At 55.4% G+C, this 16,223-nt stretch overlaps 7 protein-coding genes across 7 annotated transcripts; 3 read left to right on the top strand and 4 right to left on the bottom strand.

The window, feature by feature from the left end:
• Window positions 1-512: 512 nt before the first annotated feature.
• TRIREDRAFT_63899 (uncharacterized protein) lies at window positions 513-1,449 on the top strand (the record flags this gene model as incomplete). Its single annotated transcript, XM_006966347.1, has 2 exons — window positions 513-571; window positions 675-1,449. Coding segments are annotated over 2 exons (834 nt in total), but the record flags the coding sequence as incomplete, so codon positions are not given.
• A 599-nt stretch (window positions 1,450-2,048) lies between these two features.
• TRIREDRAFT_22608 (uncharacterized protein) lies at window positions 2,049-3,516 on the bottom strand (the record flags this gene model as incomplete). The annotated part of the gene is made up of 5 exons (XM_006966152.1): window positions 3,419-3,516; window positions 3,107-3,229; window positions 2,917-2,947; window positions 2,279-2,781; window positions 2,049-2,198 (listed from the first exon to the last, which is right to left on the bottom strand). The coding sequence occupies exons 1-5, from the start codon at window positions 3,461-3,463 to the stop codon at window positions 2,049-2,051; spliced, it is 852 nt and encodes a 283-aa protein (XP_006966214.1). The 5' UTR covers window positions 3,464-3,516.
• Window positions 3,517-4,371: 855 nt separating this feature from the next.
• asn1 (asparagine synthase) lies at window positions 4,372-6,925 on the bottom strand (the record flags this gene model as incomplete). Its single annotated transcript, XM_006966243.1, has 10 exons — window positions 6,835-6,925; window positions 6,581-6,631; window positions 6,499-6,524; window positions 6,368-6,394; window positions 6,273-6,308; window positions 6,071-6,219; window positions 5,012-6,007; window positions 4,660-4,943; window positions 4,497-4,601; window positions 4,372-4,414 (listed from the first exon to the last, which is right to left on the bottom strand). The coding sequence occupies exons 1-10, from the start codon at window positions 6,858-6,860 to the stop codon at window positions 4,372-4,374; spliced, it is 1,743 nt and encodes a 580-aa protein (XP_006966305.1). The 5' UTR covers window positions 6,861-6,925.
• A 1,208-nt stretch (window positions 6,926-8,133) lies between these two features.
• On the bottom strand, window positions 8,134-8,805 carry TRIREDRAFT_108519 (uncharacterized protein; the record flags this gene model as incomplete). Its single annotated transcript, XM_006966242.1, has 4 exons — window positions 8,134-8,387; window positions 8,451-8,474; window positions 8,542-8,702; window positions 8,771-8,805. 4 exons carry the CDS (start codon window positions 8,803-8,805, stop codon window positions 8,134-8,136), a joined length of 474 nt encoding a protein of 157 aa, XP_006966304.1.
• Window positions 8,806-9,508: 703 nt separating this feature from the next.
• Window positions 9,509-11,057, top strand: TRIREDRAFT_122431 (uncharacterized protein; the record flags this gene model as incomplete). Its single annotated transcript, XM_006966346.1, has 4 exons — window positions 9,509-9,943; window positions 10,018-10,184; window positions 10,249-10,896; window positions 10,959-11,057. Exons 1-4 carry the CDS (start codon window positions 9,745-9,747, stop codon window positions 11,055-11,057), a joined length of 1,113 nt encoding a protein of 370 aa, XP_006966408.1. The 5' UTR covers window positions 9,509-9,744.
• A 228-nt stretch (window positions 11,058-11,285) lies between these two features.
• Window positions 11,286-12,017, bottom strand: TRIREDRAFT_108517 (uncharacterized protein; the record flags this gene model as incomplete). Its single annotated transcript, XM_006966241.1, has 2 exons — window positions 11,286-11,621; window positions 11,700-12,017. 2 exons carry the CDS (start codon window positions 12,015-12,017, stop codon window positions 11,286-11,288), a joined length of 654 nt encoding a protein of 217 aa, XP_006966303.1.
• Window positions 12,018-12,775: 758 nt separating this feature from the next.
• Window positions 12,776-14,728, top strand: TRIREDRAFT_79034 (uncharacterized protein; the record flags this gene model as incomplete). The annotated part of the gene is made up of 3 exons (XM_006966345.1): window positions 12,776-13,122; window positions 13,180-13,330; window positions 13,394-14,728. The coding sequence occupies 3 exons, from the start codon at window positions 12,776-12,778 to the stop codon at window positions 14,726-14,728; spliced, it is 1,833 nt and encodes a 610-aa protein (XP_006966407.1).
• Between the last annotated feature and the right edge of the window lie 1,495 nt (window positions 14,729-16,223).

Below are 16,223 nucleotides of genomic sequence, written 5' to 3'. Positions count from 1 at the left end.
TCAAAATGGTTGCTTGTGACGGCATAGCCAACATGTAAGTCTCCGCCCCGCTACCGGCTCAAAACTCTGGGATTGCATACGGGTACATGTATGGAGACCCGCCACCGTCGATTACATCACCTCCCGCGATCACTTCTCTCTTAGACGACACACCAGATAACGATTTATCGCCCTTTCTCTCTTCTCCCCGACCTCAATCCTCCTTCTTCCTTTCCCGCCTCCCGAGAACAAGTAATGAGGATACGCAAGGCATGCCACCCCGCTTCCCGCACACTCTCGCCGCCGTCCCGAGCTCTTCCCTGGTGCAATTGCCAACACTGTCGTCACGGCGGCGGCTTTGCGTGAACGCGGGAGATGTCGTCCCGAGGGCGCATTTCCACGGACGATGCCGGCTTGATTCTCCAGCCAGTCTTGGTCATTGCGGTGGCTTCTTCTTCTTCTTCTTCTTCGAGGTGGATGGGAAGCGGAGCTTTCATGCGTCGAGGCATCTGAGGAAGAGCGCCCTCGAGGGCAAGAATCATTACGAGCGGCTAAAGGTGTCGACGAATGCGACGCCCGCCGAGATCAAAAAGTATTAGAAAACAAGAAACCTCTCTCTCTCTCTCTCTCTCCCGAAAAAAAGCCCACCTAAAGACAAAAAAAAAAAAAACATCTCAAACTGACACCGTTCAAAGATCCTTCTACGCCCTCTCCAAAACGCACCACCCCGACGCGAACCGCTCCGACCCAAACGCCTCGCACAACTTCTCCCTCCTGTCCGAGTCCTACACCATCCTCTCCAACGCCTCGCGCCGAGCAACCTACGACCGCGACGTCCTGCGCCTGCACGAGCACGGGCACGGGCACCATGGACATCACCATCCTCATCACCACCATCATGGATCCTACCACAGCACTAATCCCGCCGGCGGCCGTCCCCCCTCCGGCCTGAGCCGTCGAAGGGGAACATTCCGCGGACCCCCGCCGAGCTTCTATCGCAGCGGCGGATATGGCGCGCACGCCGAGAAGCGACACCAAGCGCACGAAGAGTCTACCGGCGGCGCCGCATCATCGTCATCGTCATCGTCAACGCGCGCAAACCCCTGGGACACGAGCGCCTTTCACCACGCCCACACTTCCTCTTCTTCGTCAGGAGGAGGAGGAGGAGGTGGTGGTACATACGGCGGCATGGGCCCCGGCTCGTCGCCGTTCCGGCAGGACGACGACAGGGACGTGCCGCCGCACTGGGACAGGGCGGGCCACGCCCGGACGCACGAGCACCAGGACCGCCGCCGGTGGCAGCGCCAGCGGAGGGCCGTCGGCGACGACGGCATCGAGTTCGAGCCGCAGACGAGCCTGGCCGGCCACTTCTTGATCGTGGCGGGTATCTTGGCGGCGACGTTTGTGGCGCCGGCGGTGTATTTGCAGTTTATGCGGCTGGGGAGGAGGAAGAAGGAGGAGGGTGGGTGAAGACGAGGGAGGAGGGGGAGGGGGGAAAGCGCAGAAGGATAGGAGCTGTGGTGTGCTCTTTACGGAGTAAAAGTGGGTGAACGTGTCTTGTACGATATAGATAGAGACGTGACGATACAGGGATGAGCATATCATCATTAAAGAGAGTACCTATCAATACACAGGCGGTTGAGATAGAGACAACGAGCGTGTGCTAATATACACATATTTGCATCATCATACTTTTCAAATACCAGCAGAGCGCAAAGAAAGAAAAAAAAAAGCATCACAGAACGGAGCAGTAACACAACAGAACAAGACAGAACGACCGGCAACCGCATTGTTTCACTTGCGCAAAATACTCTTTATTTCCTTTTTGTTTTTTTGCTTGATCCCCAGTTGCTCGAAGAAGACAAAGAATGGCATCTATCTACCCACCAGAGATCAAATCGCGAGTCTCCCTTTGGGGCAGCGTGTGAGCCCTTCAGGGGCAACTCAATCGGGGACGCAGTCGCGGAAAAGCAACCAGGCCCACCTCATCACTCACAGCTCACATGTACATTGTATACATATATGGAATGTCAATGATCGTAGAGGCGATCGGCAGGGGTTTCGGAGGCTTAACCCTCGAAGGTGAAGCTAGCACCGAGCTTGTGGGTAGCCTGGTCGAGCTTCTGGGTGTCGAAAGAGCCACCGAGACCCAGGGTGACACCCTCGCGGAGGAGGACGTTGTAGGCAAGGGCAGCGATACCGCGGTCGTTGATCTTGACCTGTTGATTGGGGGAAAACAAGGTGTCAGCGGAGTCTCACAGAAATAGGGCGGTTGGGGCGGAGGAGAAAAAAAACGAACCTTGGCGAAGGAGACGGGGTCAATGCGGTACTTGCTGGCGACCTCGAGGCCGACGGTGTTGCTGGTCTTGGAGTTCCAGGTGGCCTTGGCACCGGCCTCGACCTGGCTGTTGACCTTGTGGTAGTAGGAAGCGGCAAAGGTGCTCAGGTTGTCGGTGGCGGTGATGGCGGCGCTGTACTGGGGAGCGACGTAGCCGACGGCGGCGCTGTAGCCGGTCAGGGCAGCCTTGTTGACATCATAGCCGGCGCTGGCACCGGCCAGGAAGCCCTCGTTGCCGACAACGGCATCGACGTTGGCGGTAGGGCCCTTGAGCAGGTCGAAGAAGGCGCGGCCGTGGAAGCCGGGCTGCTTGAAGAACAGGTTGAACTTGGCGCCCTTGGCGGCGGTGGCGGGCAGGAAGTTGAAGAGACCCTCGAGCTTGAGGCCCTTGGCGAGCGAGTCGCTGACCTCGATCTTGGTGTCCAGGGCGTTGGCGGTGTTCCAGGTCTGGGTCAGGGTCAGGCCTATGGGCGCGGAGCTGCGTTAGCATCGTCATTGGCCTCGGAATTGCATGCGGCGGCGAGCGTCGGAAGAGCGCGCTAGGGGGTTGAAGAAGACAGCGTGTTTCAGTTGGGACTGGGCTGGTTAGGAGGCCGTACCAGTAGGCTTGTCGGTGTATTTTCCCTCAATCTATTCCATGGCAATGGCACCAGTCAGTCTTCTGCAATCTTGGATTCCAACCCCGCGACATGCGCCCCGTTCGCCCTCGGACAATGGCCGGGGGAGTTAGGGCGAACAGAGACACACAGAGGCAGAGCTCGGCATTGGGCGAGTAGGAGGAAGACTTACAGCAGCAGAGGTGACCTTCTCGTGGCTGGACTTGCCAGTCACCTTGAAGGCGACGCCATTGGGAGCGGTGTCCTTGAACTCGAAGGTGGTGGCGGACAGGTGGTAGAAGTCCTTGTTGAGGAGCTATAGAGCGCGAAGAAGAAAGAAGCACACGTCAGTCGTCATCGTCTGTAAGTCGGGAGAGACGCTGTCGCCGCAGCAGCTGGAAGCTATCCCCTGGAGCTATATAGCCGAGGGGGTAAAGCAACGCCGGGACGGCAGCGAGAAAATAAAAACACAAGCAACAGAAGCGGCGTGGAAAGGAGCGCATACGTCGTTGGCCGGCTTGGCAATGTCGGAGAAGGCGGGGATGGACATTTTGGCGGTGTTTTGGAGTGAGGAGAGGAAGAAGAGAGAGGAAGACGGTAAGCTGAGAGCTGGTGACGAAGGGGAAGAGGCTGGAGCAATTGCGGTGTGCTGATAGGATCAGGCCAAGAGGGAAGAGGTTCTTAGTTTGGAGGTTTGGAGAGGGAAAATGTTTTGGGCGCAGCCGCGGCGCCTGATTGGCCGGGCCGGTTTTTGGTTGGGGGAAGGCGGGAGAAGCAGCGTCGGCTGATGTCGGGCCGAACTCAATTGGACGGCATTGAGGCCACGTGGGGGGAGACGGGGAGAGAGAGAGAGCTGGGAAAGGAGATTGAGGGCAATGTTCGCGATGATGCAATGAGCTGAGAGTTCGAGTTGTTGCTTGTTGCATTATTGCTCGTACTGTAATTTATCTGATAGCAAATGCACACCTAGTAATAGTGCTACATCTCTGCATTGACAGCTTTGGCAGCTTGGACGCGTGCTGTGTCTCTCCTGCTTACGCGGGGCAAGCTCTCACTTAGTAGTACTAATATCAACCACCAGATGTTAAGCCGCCATCCTCGGATCTCTGTGATATACAGTAGTATTATAGGCCGATCCTAACCCGACCCTTTCATTATTGGCCATCGTCGCGTGCGTACGACCAGCAGAACACCTCATACTCAGATCCATCCGAGCTGATACACGTCGTCAAGTCGAGCAATGGCGCAATTGCGCTCCATGTGTATTTCTCTCCAATGCCGAGCCATGTCCGCACCTCGGGTATATACACAGCACTACAAAGTACCGACTACCCGCCATTGGAGACCTTTTGTCTGTTCTATACTCTTTGCTTTTCTGTCTACTACCCTCATAGTGTGTCTTTTGATCTCCCAAGTCAAAGTTCCTTCCAGCCTCCAGCAATACCACACTCAAGCCATCTACTCGGCAGTTTCGTACTTGGCGTTGTGGGTAGCGATGGCTCTGCAAAGCACATGTTAGTGACTTGAACTTCCCTCGACCCTGATCAATGCAAACGGAGGAGGAGAAGAATAAGAATACGCACCTGCCGCTGGGGTCCGTCTGCTTGGACCAAGTAGGCGTCCATCGCTCGACGGTGGAAGCACAGCGAGGAGGGAAGTGCTCGTCAAACATGAGGCGGTACCAGTACCTGGGTCGCGAGTTAGCCTTGTGCCATGACATTCTGCTGCCCTTTCCACAATACGTACGCCTCCTTGGTGTCCGGAATGTCGGTTCCCCACTCGGCCTTGGGGTTCTTGAGCATCTCGTCGGTGACGTGTAGCTCGGCGTTGTCCTTGAGGGCATCGATCCATCCGTATCCGACACCGTCGGAGAACTGCTCCTTCTGTCTCCACAGGATGGAGTCGGGCAGGTAGGCCGGAGTGTCGGGCTCGTCGCTCGTGTCGAAAGCCTTTCGGAGGATGTACTTCTCCATCCTGTCCTTGGTAATCATCTTCTCCTGGGGATCGATGCTCATGGCAGTCTCGATGAACTAATAGAAATTTGTTAGCACAAGGGTGATGTTTCCAAGTTGAGAAGCCAAGGTGAGTTTCGACATACCTTCTTGTCCAGGAAAGGCACTCGCGCCTCGAGACCCCAAGCCGAGGTGGACTTGTTGGCTCGCAGACAGTCCGCAAGGTGCAGGTTCTTGATACGGCGGACCGTCTCCGCGTGGAAAGCCTCCTTGCTAGGGGCGGCGTGGAAGTAGAGGTAGCCACCAAAGATCTCGTCACTGCCTTCGCCACTGAGGACCATCTTGATGCCCATTGCCTTGATCTTGCGTGACAGCAAGAACATGGGTGTTGAAGCTCGGATGGTCGTGACGTCGTACGTCTCCAAGTGGTAGATGACATCAGACAGGGCGTTGAGACCCTCCTCAATGGTGAAGGTCATGACGTGGTGCTTCGTGCCGAGGAACTTGGCAACCTTGAGAGCGGCCTTGTTGTCAGGGGATCCAGGCAGACCGATGGAGAAGGAGTTGAGCTGCGGGAGGTAGGTAACGGTGGACAGGTTGTCGTCGTCGTCGACACCGACGAGACCCTCGCCCGCATCAGGGTCGGCCTCCGCCGGGGTGGCCGTGCCGTTGGACTCCTCAGCCTTCTTCTTGAGCCTCAGCATCTCCCGCTGCGCGATAGACGCAACCAGACTGGAGTCGAGACCACCGGAGAGAAGCACACCGTAGGGTACTTCAGCCATCAAGCGCTTTCTTACGGCCGCCTCGAGCGAAGTTCGGATGGCCATCAGGTCAACCGGGGCAGAGGGGACGTTGGTGGGATCCCACCAGCTAGGGTTGAAGTAACGGGTGGTCTGGCCGGTTTTTGAGTCGTAGACGTGGCCGGGGGGGAAGGCAACGATCTTGTCGCAGACGGGGTGCAGGCACTTGAGCTCCGAGGCAAAGTACACCGCGCCGGGCTCCTTCCATGACCATCCCTGGTAGAGCGTTGTGATGCCGATCGGGTCGCGCGCGGCAATGGTGCGGTCCTGGTTCTTGTCGTACAGGACAAAGGAGAACATGCCGTCCAGGTGGTTGGGGGCGTCGAGGTCGTGCTCCAGGTACTGGTGCAGAGCGTGTTAGTCCGGACACTTCTCCCTCTAGGTATTCAACGCTCTGCGACCTACCAAGGGAATGATGACCTCGCAGTCGGACGTCGTCTTGAAGTGATACGGCTCCTTCAAGTGCTTCCGGACCTGTCGGTGGTTGTAGATCTCGCCGTTGGCGGCGAGGATGATGGTCTCATCGGCGTTGGTCAGGGGCTGGGCGCCAGACTCTGTCTCCTGTGTGAGCGGGCGCCGGGGCTCGCATTCGAGGAGCAAGACTTACCAACACCAACGATACTGAGACGCTCATGGCAGAGGACTGCGAGGAATGTCAGCCCGAGCCCGCAATGCGATGCGCCTCGTCGCCAGCAGACTTACTTGTGTTGTGAGAGATGACGCTGCCGCCTAGAAACCGAAGCCAAAATCATCCACGGTCAGCCTCAAACAGCTCTTCTTTTCGCTACACTATACATCATAGCATAGAATCGAATCAATCGGATCAAACGTACTCCAATCGGGTCCGCGGTGTCGAATCCTGACGCATATACTTGTCAATTGAAGCTTCCATCGGCAGATACTGCATGTACTCACGCCTTGGACAGTTTCAGCGCAGTCGGCTTGAACTTTTGGACGTCGGGATGACTGTTTGGACGCAGAGAATCTGTCAGCTCTGGCTCCGTGTCTTGTTCGCGATAAGCCGAAGCGATGGCGGGGTGTCGAGGTTCTCCAAAATGCCCCTCCAAAAACCACCGTGTGTGGGAAGGATTAGAGAGGTACAAGTTGCCTCTGTCCGCTGCACGCGATCGCCGGGCGAAAGAAGACCAGGGCAGCAGGTTGCGACGTACCAATGGCAAGCGAAAATGCCACACATGATTGCGGTTGGTTGACGAGACAATGCTTCCTCAATGAGTTACACGAAAATTCTCACGAGAGGTGCAGAGAGAAGAAAGGAAGAAGTCTGGTCCAGGTAGGTAGTAGGTTGCTAGAAAGTTTTAGAGCGGCGAGACTATAGTCGGATAGTATAAATGGTCATGACTCTTGTTTCGTAGCCACGCACCTCCAGTCTTTTTCTATCTACTTGTGCTTCTTACCCAGAGTTTTAACGACGCCCAGGCCCGAGCTAATCGGTTTTTTTGCCCGGCCGACTTCGGCTAATGCTCAAGAGTCACCTTTTCCCCCCAGCTGTCTCGCCTTTGCCTCGACGGTCATTGGCGGCCAGTGGCAATTACCTAAAGCCAACGACCTGGTGGGCGTCTGGATGGCTGCTGATAAGGGAATTTGGGGGGACCCTGAGCCGCTTTTTTGCCCTTGGTGTGGAAGCTGGGAATGCAGTGGTATGTATGAGCATGTATCAGCTTTGCAACGACCTCCCTAGAAGAGAGCGGCCGTGCTGACGGCTTATCGCCAACGGCCGGTCGAGGGTACAAGATGATTCACCTTCCACGGCCCTGCAGTATAGGGACACTCTGTCTCACAACGTGGCATTACTATTCTCGAGGTCGTCCCTACTAGGTAGTAAGAGTAGCTGTGCTAACTTGTATGGAAGCCGTATCTCGGAGGTCTGAATCAGGCAGATCCCATTGAAGAATATGCACGTGGCGAACTGGGATATGGCTCTTCTATGCCCTTGATGATATCAAACAGGGCGGGCGATATTGTCCGGATCATCTGACGACATGACATGAATTTCACTTATAAGGTTATTCTGCTTCTCCATAGCTCCATAGATCTATTCCGGACTGTGTCTGTAAATTCTCTCTCTCAAATGCTACTAAACTAACTAACGTGCCAGTATCTGCGGCGGACGCTCTTCCGTCGGACCGAACGAACAGTCATGCCCAGCCCGTGAAACTGGAGCAGCGTCTCCGATGCTACCCCGTTTCTGATACCGTCTCCATCTGGTGATTCAACTTCACAAGCCGGCTGTAGCCACCGCGATACCAATCTTTCGTTGAATCTGCCAATAAAAAGAAGGAAAACACAAGATGAAAATCGAAAACCATTTTGTCCTGGTATTGCCCCATCCAACGCCATGACCAATCTTCTCAATCAGAATGTCCTCCTCGTCTAGAATGCTAAGGCAAGGGAAAAAAGAAAAAAAAAAAAAGGTAGTGTGCCCATCTGCTTGTCGAGAAGAAGAGACTTTACGGCGCCGGATTCTCGCGAACTACGCGCCGGATGCGCTTTTCGTACTCGATCTTGTCTTTCTTGAACAGATTGTAGGCGTCGGCTTGGGCGGGCGACTCGGGGTTGGGGTCGTTGAGCAGGTCTTGGATGCCCAGAAGAATCTGCTTGACCGTGATGGCCGGCTTCCAGGCCTCTTCCTCGTTGAGAATCGACAGGCAGACGGTGCCCGAGGGGTAGACGTTGGGATGGAACAGCGGAGGGACAAATTTGCCTGCCAGTACAGTTAGATACCGATTGACACCGTAAAGCACCTGGGATCGATGTCTGTACTCACATTTCGGCGGCTTTGTTGGGTACTCTGGACAAACGGGACTGATGTCAGTTTCTGCCCAACCAAGACGTTATTAGGCACGGCGAGCACTCACCGTCGGGAAACGCAATGTTGAGCTTGAACAACCCTCCCTCCCAGATCGTCTTTTCCTTGCCCGGAATTCCGCATTCCCAGTTCTTCAGGTCGAGCACGCCCTCCTTTGTCCGGGACGGTTTGGCAAAGAATCCGAACGGGTGGTCACGTCGCCATTGCTTGCTAAGGGTTGGGTATCCGTCAGCATCGTGGATCCATCTGAGGCGCTGTGAAGAGTCTGCATCGCCTACCGCTCCTCCTGTAACCTGTTCTGGCAAAGAGCCATGGTGGACTGCTAGACAATATTGTCCAACAACGGATCCCGAGACGTGATGGTAGTCGCGCTGCCTCACCCGGTGGGTAAGCGTCGAACTGCCTGCTGCAGGTGACGACGGATCTTGCACGGATGAAGAAAGGAAAAACGCCTTGTCGTTGTTGAGAATCTCGTGAGGGAAGAAAGAAGAGGGACAACACAAACCCAGGGCGTGAATTAGAATGGCGGAAGATGATAGAAGAGGCAAACAGTCGGATTAAAAATGGATGGAAAAAGAAGCCCGGGATAAAGGCGAGGCTGCGGATAGCGCCGCGATCTGCCTAGTGCGATTCCCTGGGAGGGCAGAGATCTCTTGAGTCCCGTCGGTCCCTTGCAGTCAATCGTAGCGAAAAGAGCCTCCATGTCCCGGTCACTTGATGACCTGCGGCGGCGGGGCAGCGCGCGACGGTGTAGCGGTGCAGGGACCAGGCTACAGGGCTGCACAGGCCTGGGGAGCGAGGCCTACAGCGGACGTATCCCCTAAAGCCGGCCGCTGACGAGGACTGACACAGCGGCTGTCTGGCGTCGCGGGGCAGCGAGCTGTTCCCTCGGCTCGTCTGTGGTGACGCTGCATGTCACCAACCACGGGCCGAGCTCTGGAACTTTGAGAACATACAACATTAGTAGATAGCACAAGCACCAAAGCGTCCTGGTTGCACCTCTACTTTCACATCTGGCCACGGCCACACCGTTTCTGTTTTGGATACTGTTGCTGTTGCTGCGGCTGCTGTGACACCCAGCGCTTTTCTTTGTACCGCCATTGCTTATTGCGATTCCTCCTCAGAAGCTCCAACTTTGCTCGTCTCCTCCCCCTCCATTAGCGCCGCAGCTTAGACCGAACGTCTGCAATACCGAATCTTGCGCATGTGGCTTGTTGCGTCGACGACACTCCGATCGTGAACGAGAAGCACAATGAGCTCCCCGTCTGAGGCGGCAGACCCGACGAAGCGGGAAGAGTCTGGGGCGAAACAAGGAGAGGCTCAGCCAGCACCGGCACCGGCACCGGCACCGACAACAGCTGCAGCTGCAGCGGCGCCGCCTGCGGCCACGGTATCGGACGATGTTGACGATGTTCCCGATCCAGACGAGGATGACCTGGATGATCTCGACGGTATGCTTGCTTCTGCTCTCCTCGGATGTTGCCAATTGGGTGTGCAACATGATGCTGACTTCAGCCATGTCTAGAGTTACTTGACGGCTTCAAGGCCGTTCGACAGGAGATGATCAACGACGACACGTTAAAAGAAGGCCCTGAAGCCGCGGAGCTCGACTACGACAACATGTCAGAAGAGGAGGTTACAAAGAGGATGCAAGCAGGCATAGCCGGTTTGTTGGCTAACTTGGAGCAATCTGTATGTGGACTTATAACTCTTCCGCGCAACGACCTCGATGCTGACACTGAATTCTTTGCGACAGCCCGAGCTGCAAGCTCAGTTCGAAGAGATGTTTAAGCAGATGGGCGCAGAAATGGGCGCCGCGATGGAAGAGGAGGAGCAGCAACAGGAGCAGCAATCCAGCAGCAAAGACAAGAGCACGCCCGCCCCAAGCGCCACCTCCAGTGCCGCCGCACCTGCTCCGGCCGCTGCTCCGGCCGCTGCCCCGGCCATCCCTTCGACGGGAACCCCTCAGCCGCCTCGTGAAGGCTCCGGTGGCGCGGCATTTCAGGACACCATCCGCCGTACCATGGAGCGCATGCATGCTTCTGGCGAGCAAGCTACCGCGGCGGCGGCGGCGGGAGGCGACGATGACTTCCTCTCCGAGATGCTCAAGCAGCTGACGTCTGGCGAGTTTGCGGGCGGCAGCGAAGAGGACTTTTCCAAGATGCTCATGGGCATGATGGAGCAGCTGACCAACAAGGAGATTCTGTACGAGCCGATGAAGGAGCTGCACGACAAGTTCCCCGCCTGGATCGCCAAGAACAAGGACTCGGTTCCCGCCGACGATCTGAAGAGATACATGGAGCAAAAGGTCATTGTAGAGGAGATTGTGGCCAAGTTTAACGAGCCCACCTACTCGGACTCTAACGCGGCCGATAGGGAGTACATCGTCGACAGGATGCAGAAGGTCAGTACTTGAGTGTCCCCCCCGTTCTTGTTTGTACATGTTTGACGACTAACACCTATCAGATGCAAGCAGCAGGCTCGCCACCGTCAGACCTGGTCGGGGACATGGCCTCTGCTCAGGAAGCATTCAACTCGGCAGAAGACCAGTGCACCCCGCAATAAATCATTATCATATAATTGCCACAATGCCCTCATATACACGCGCACACTCACTCATATATACCCATAGTGCGCACTCTAAATGCAAGCACATTCCGCCGTATACCAAACCCAAACGCCAGTGGAATTCCCTTCCAAGAGAGCCCTGAAACTAGTTACCAAACTCCATATCGCCAATGTGCGGACATCTCGCCGTTCTGACGTGACCAGATTTTCCGAGCGCTGATCCAATTAATCAATATCCATCTGGCTTGAAGGCTGCGACGAATGATGCTGCTGTGAAAGATGCTGCTCTTGTGAGATGAGCTCGGCAAATATGTCGTCGTACTCATCGCTCTCCTCGGCCAGAGTGGGCAGCGCATGCCCTCGTTGAGCCAGTACTTCCTCTTCGTAAGACGTAAGCATGTGCTCCTCCTCGACGAGCTCCTCCGGAATCAAGTCGTCGTCCATCTGGGGCTGCGCAGACTCCTGCGAAAAGGCCATGGCATCCTCGATATCCGCCTCAGACAGCGAGGGGGCATCATAGGACAGACGGCCGACGTTAGCAAGCCAGTTTGTCTTGAGAAACTAGGTTGAAAACGTCAGTAAATCCACGTCACAGCAGACAAGCCATCCCATCCAGTAATGGCATTTGCAGTTGCTTACCTGGCCCTCAATGTCTCTCCTCTGCCAGGACTTGTCCTCGGCCTTTTGGCGGACGTTCTGCAGAAAGTTGCGCCGCCTCTGCTCCTGGGCCTCCTCGCGCCTCTTGATGACGGGGTTCGGCCGCGCGGGACGCGCCTGGTACTTGAAGTTGATGGGCCTGATGGGCGACGACTGGATCTGGCGAGGGTGGCTGCTCTGCGCCGGCTCGTCGGCGGCAGAAAGAGGCGATGAGGCGCGGACTGGAGATGAGGATAGCGGGGAGGAGACGGCGGGACGGTTGTCCCATGAGAAGACGGGCTTTGGCGTGAAGGACAGCATCTTGTTCGTGTCTGGGGCGGGTTGTTCTGACGGCGGTTGCATGAACTTCCGAGTGGTCGATAAGAACAAGACAAGAGACAAAAAGCCTTGAAAAGCGGTGTGATATTCAATAGAGCCCGTCAAATAATCCTCTTTCTTCCTTGCTAGGCTTGAGCAAGATGACAATATACCAATGAGCTTGTTCCCGGTCTTGTTCTTGTTCATGTCTCGTCTCTTCTCACTCCCCGTCCAGCTGCAAGTTCGGCTCAGCTTTACACGAAACAGGCCGACGCGGTGCATCAGTCGCGCAATCACGTGCTGCAGACGCACATGTCAGAGACGGGCGACAGCGCGGACTATCGGGCGAATCAGGAGCCGGCGGGCGAAAATCTGGCGATGATGTCGTTCGAAGGCCGCCAAAATTATCCACCGCAAAAAAGACGTCCCAACAAAAATAGACTACTATTATCGTGCGTCCCCTTATTTTTTTACCTTGTATATGATCTCCCTTCCTCTTTTTTCCCAGTATTATTGCGCCATGATAATTGCGACAAGCACCTGAAGTGGATTGGCTGCTTACTTGATTTCCATTGCTTCTTTCCTTTGTTACTCTCTGGAAGCGAAAGGCAGGCGCTCTGTGTATAGGTACCTGTTCGTTTCTATCTGTTACTACCATTTGCCACGATATACCTTTTATATATAATACCTATGCCGAATCGCGCCCATTGAAATCCACTCCATGTCGACACATCCCTAAAAGAAGCCCCTCGGCACCACCAATGAACATCCTTTCGAGATCGACCTTTGCGACGGCTCGCATAGGTGACCGAACATCATCATGGACCTGCTCCATCTGTCGCGGCCAACTGGCTCGCACTGCGACTAAGCCGCCGCCTCGACACTCTATCGCGCGCCGATTCGCCTCTGGACGGACGTGGTCGCAGGGCAAAGGGAAAGCCCACGACGGCGCAAAGTCTGGGCCGAACGCCCGGCTGATTCTCTTTGCGTCGACCGGGGCGGCGGCTGGGACGGCGGCGCTGGCGTTTACCGACGAGATCAAGAACAGCTACGAGGCTGCGGAGAGGACGGGGAGGGTCGTTGTCGCGCTGGCCGTCTGTATCAATGAGTGAGTTGCGCATCGATGTCTGGAAGGCGAGACAGCGGACTAACTCGAGTTCAACAGCTACCGGACGACGCTGAACGCAAAGTCGTCGGTTGAGGAACCGGAAAGGCAGGCGGAGCTGCTCAAGGCTTGCCACAAGCGATGCGCCGAGCGCACCCTCAGGGTCCTGGAGAAGAACGGCGGCATCTTTATCAAGCTGGGACAGCACCTGGTAAGACGAGAACGCACTCGAGCGATGCAGCTGGACGAGGAGCGACTGACGCGGCGGTGACAGAGTGCCATGAACTACCTCCTACCTCCCGAGTGGACGACGACCTTTATACCATTGCAGGACAAGTGCCCCGTCTCATCCTTTGAATCCATCCAGGACATGTTCCGGAGGGACACCAACGAAGATCTATGGGACTACTTTTCTGAGTTCTCTGAGGAACCAATTGGCGCCGCCTCGCTTGCGCAGGTGCATCTGGCGACCATCAAAGATACAGGGCGCAGAGTGGCCGTCAAGGTCCAGCACCCCGAGCTGGAAGCCTGGGCGCCCCTCGACCTCGCCCTCACCAGGTACACTTTCTCGACGCTCAAGAGATTCTTCCCCGAGTACGACCTTGAATGGCTCTCGTCGGAAATGGACTACTCCCTGCCCAAGGAGCTCGACTTTCGAGAGGAGGCGGAAAACGCACGTCGCATGAAGGCGCATTTCGCCAAGATACCTGCGCTGCCTCTTGTCATTCCCGAGGTCATGTGGGCGAAGAAGCGCATTCTCGTCATGGCCTGCGAATCTGGCCGGCGACCGGATGATCTTGAGTATCTGGACAAGAACGGCATCGACCGCGACGAGGTGTCGGCAACCTTGGCGCGCATCTTCAACGAGATGATCTTTGGCGACGGCGCCCCCCTGCACTGCGATCCCCACGGCGGCAATCTCGCGATCCGCAAGAACAATACTCGCCGGGGTCTCGGCCGTGGGCCCAACTTTGACATTATCCTGTACGACCACGGCCTATATCGCGACATTCCGTTGCCCTTAAGGCGCTCTTACGCCAAGATGTGGCTCGCCGTAATCGATGGAGACATGGACCGGATGAAAAAGTACGCCCATGAGGTGGCCGGCATCAGCGAGGAGGACTTCCCGCTCTTTGCCTCTGCCATCACCGGCCGGGACTTTAGCATCGTCAGCCAGGAGGGGTCCATCCTCAAGACGCGCACGCCAGATGAAGAGAAGAACATGAGCGGCGCTCTGCAGGAAGGACTCATTGTCGATCTCGTGCAGATGCTCGGCCGAGTCCCCCGCATCATCCTTCTCATCCTCAAGACCAACGACCTGACGCGTAGCTTGGACGAGAACCTCCACACTACTCAAGGCCCTATTCGCACGTTTATGATTCTGGCGCGATACTGCACCCGGACCGTCTTCCACGAGCAGCTCGAGGAGATTCTCCGCAACGGCTCGATGCTGTGGCCGCCGAACGCCGTGCGTGTCTTCGCTGCCTGGCTCGGATTTGTGAGGGTTGAGGTCAAGCTGGAGGCGTTTGAGCTGTGGCTGAGGTTCAAGAGGATCTTGGGGCTGCGGAGCGTGGAGTTTGGCGGCGGGCCGCTGAGACAGGAGCAGTAATGGTGTCTATTCAAGGGGGCGACGATTTTTAGAAGGGTGAAAGACTGTTGGCATTGCGGTATTAGACTTTGATAGACTGCTGGCTTGTATACTACTGAAAAGGAGGGAAAGGGGGGGAGGGCAGGATAGAACGTGTGCAAACATGGGATGATGGGAGTGCGTTTGTTGGCACGATTTACGAGAACATGTTAGACGCTGTATACTGGTAATCAAAAGTTTGTATAACTCTATCAAAAAGTTATCTCTCAGCAGAGCTCCAGCGGTTGATATGCCCTCTTAGTGCCTATAGTTGACAAAAACAAAAAAAGAGAGCAGCATTGTTGCTATATTTCGCCTCAGTGGATAAGAGGCAAAAAGAGAAAGTGGTGATTCCGCCCGGGCTCGAACCGGGGACCTTTTCGGTGGCGTTAAACGTGTTAACGAAATGTCATAACCAACTAGACCACGGAACCAGTTATCTTTCTGATGCTTGGAGAGTGCGGTATTTTCGTACATGATGGTGGCTCTCTCTGGAGGTGGAGTTTTGTTGGAAAAATTTGCCCTAATTGTGTACCTATGCTCTGTTGATGGGACGCTTCAATGCAATGGGTATTATTAGCTAAATGGCCATTCAAGAACATGTTACTCTATGGTATCTCCCTGAAATTATAGGCAGGATGCTGAGTTTCTAGTATCATGTTTTATTTCTTTCGGCTCTGTTTTGCTGTTGTGCTTCTTTGTTCTCTGATCATTTTGATCGCGGTGTTCCGGAGTCCGGGTTCCGCTTTTTCGGGTCCGGTCCGGGATGTGGTACCCTAGAGGAAGTTCTGTAGGATGGATGAACAAGACATGAGACACAAGCCGTGGAATAGTGAATTATTTTGGGACTTAGAAAGCTTGTGCTTGATGAAGGAGGCTCACTTCCATCCTCCAGACTGGTTGAATCGTTGACATGAACGCACAACGAAATCTATCGAAACGCCGGAAACGCCGAGGAAACATGAAGATGACAAGCAAATATAGATAGGATCCAATCTGTTCATGTTCCCCGTACTATCATGCCACTATACCAATACTCTCAACAAATTCCTTCCTCTACTCAGGAGGGAATCCTCATCGTAGCCTGTACATCCCTCAGCCTCCTCACAAAATCCACCGCCATCTCCTCACTTTCCAAGCACTCCGCAACAACACCCAACGATGTCCTGATGCAAAGCCGACTTCCCTCAACATGCCAACTCAACGACTCTTCAAGAGCTTCGTTCAACCACAGCCGGTAGACGGCAGACAAGTCTTCCTCTCCCAGACGCACCACGAGTCCCATGATCCCCGAAGCAGGGTACTTGAGCACGCCTTTCACAGCCCAATTCTTGATATGCGAGTTCTCTGCCTTGGGAGAGGTCAGTGCCTGAGCCGCGATATCCCGAATCAGCCCACACAGCTCTGGGGGGAACGCCCCAATGCGCCCATTTTCGTTTGGAACTCGGAACCTGGCCAGCAACATGTCCATCAACTT

The sequence above is a fragment of the Trichoderma reesei genome, assembly GCF_000167675.1.
Source record: "Trichoderma reesei QM6a unplaced genomic scaffold TRIREscaffold_12, whole genome shotgun sequence".
Lineage (NCBI taxonomy): Eukaryota > Fungi > Ascomycota > Sordariomycetes > Hypocreales > Hypocreaceae > Trichoderma > Trichoderma reesei.
This window is presented reverse-complemented; position numbering and strand designations above follow the sequence as displayed.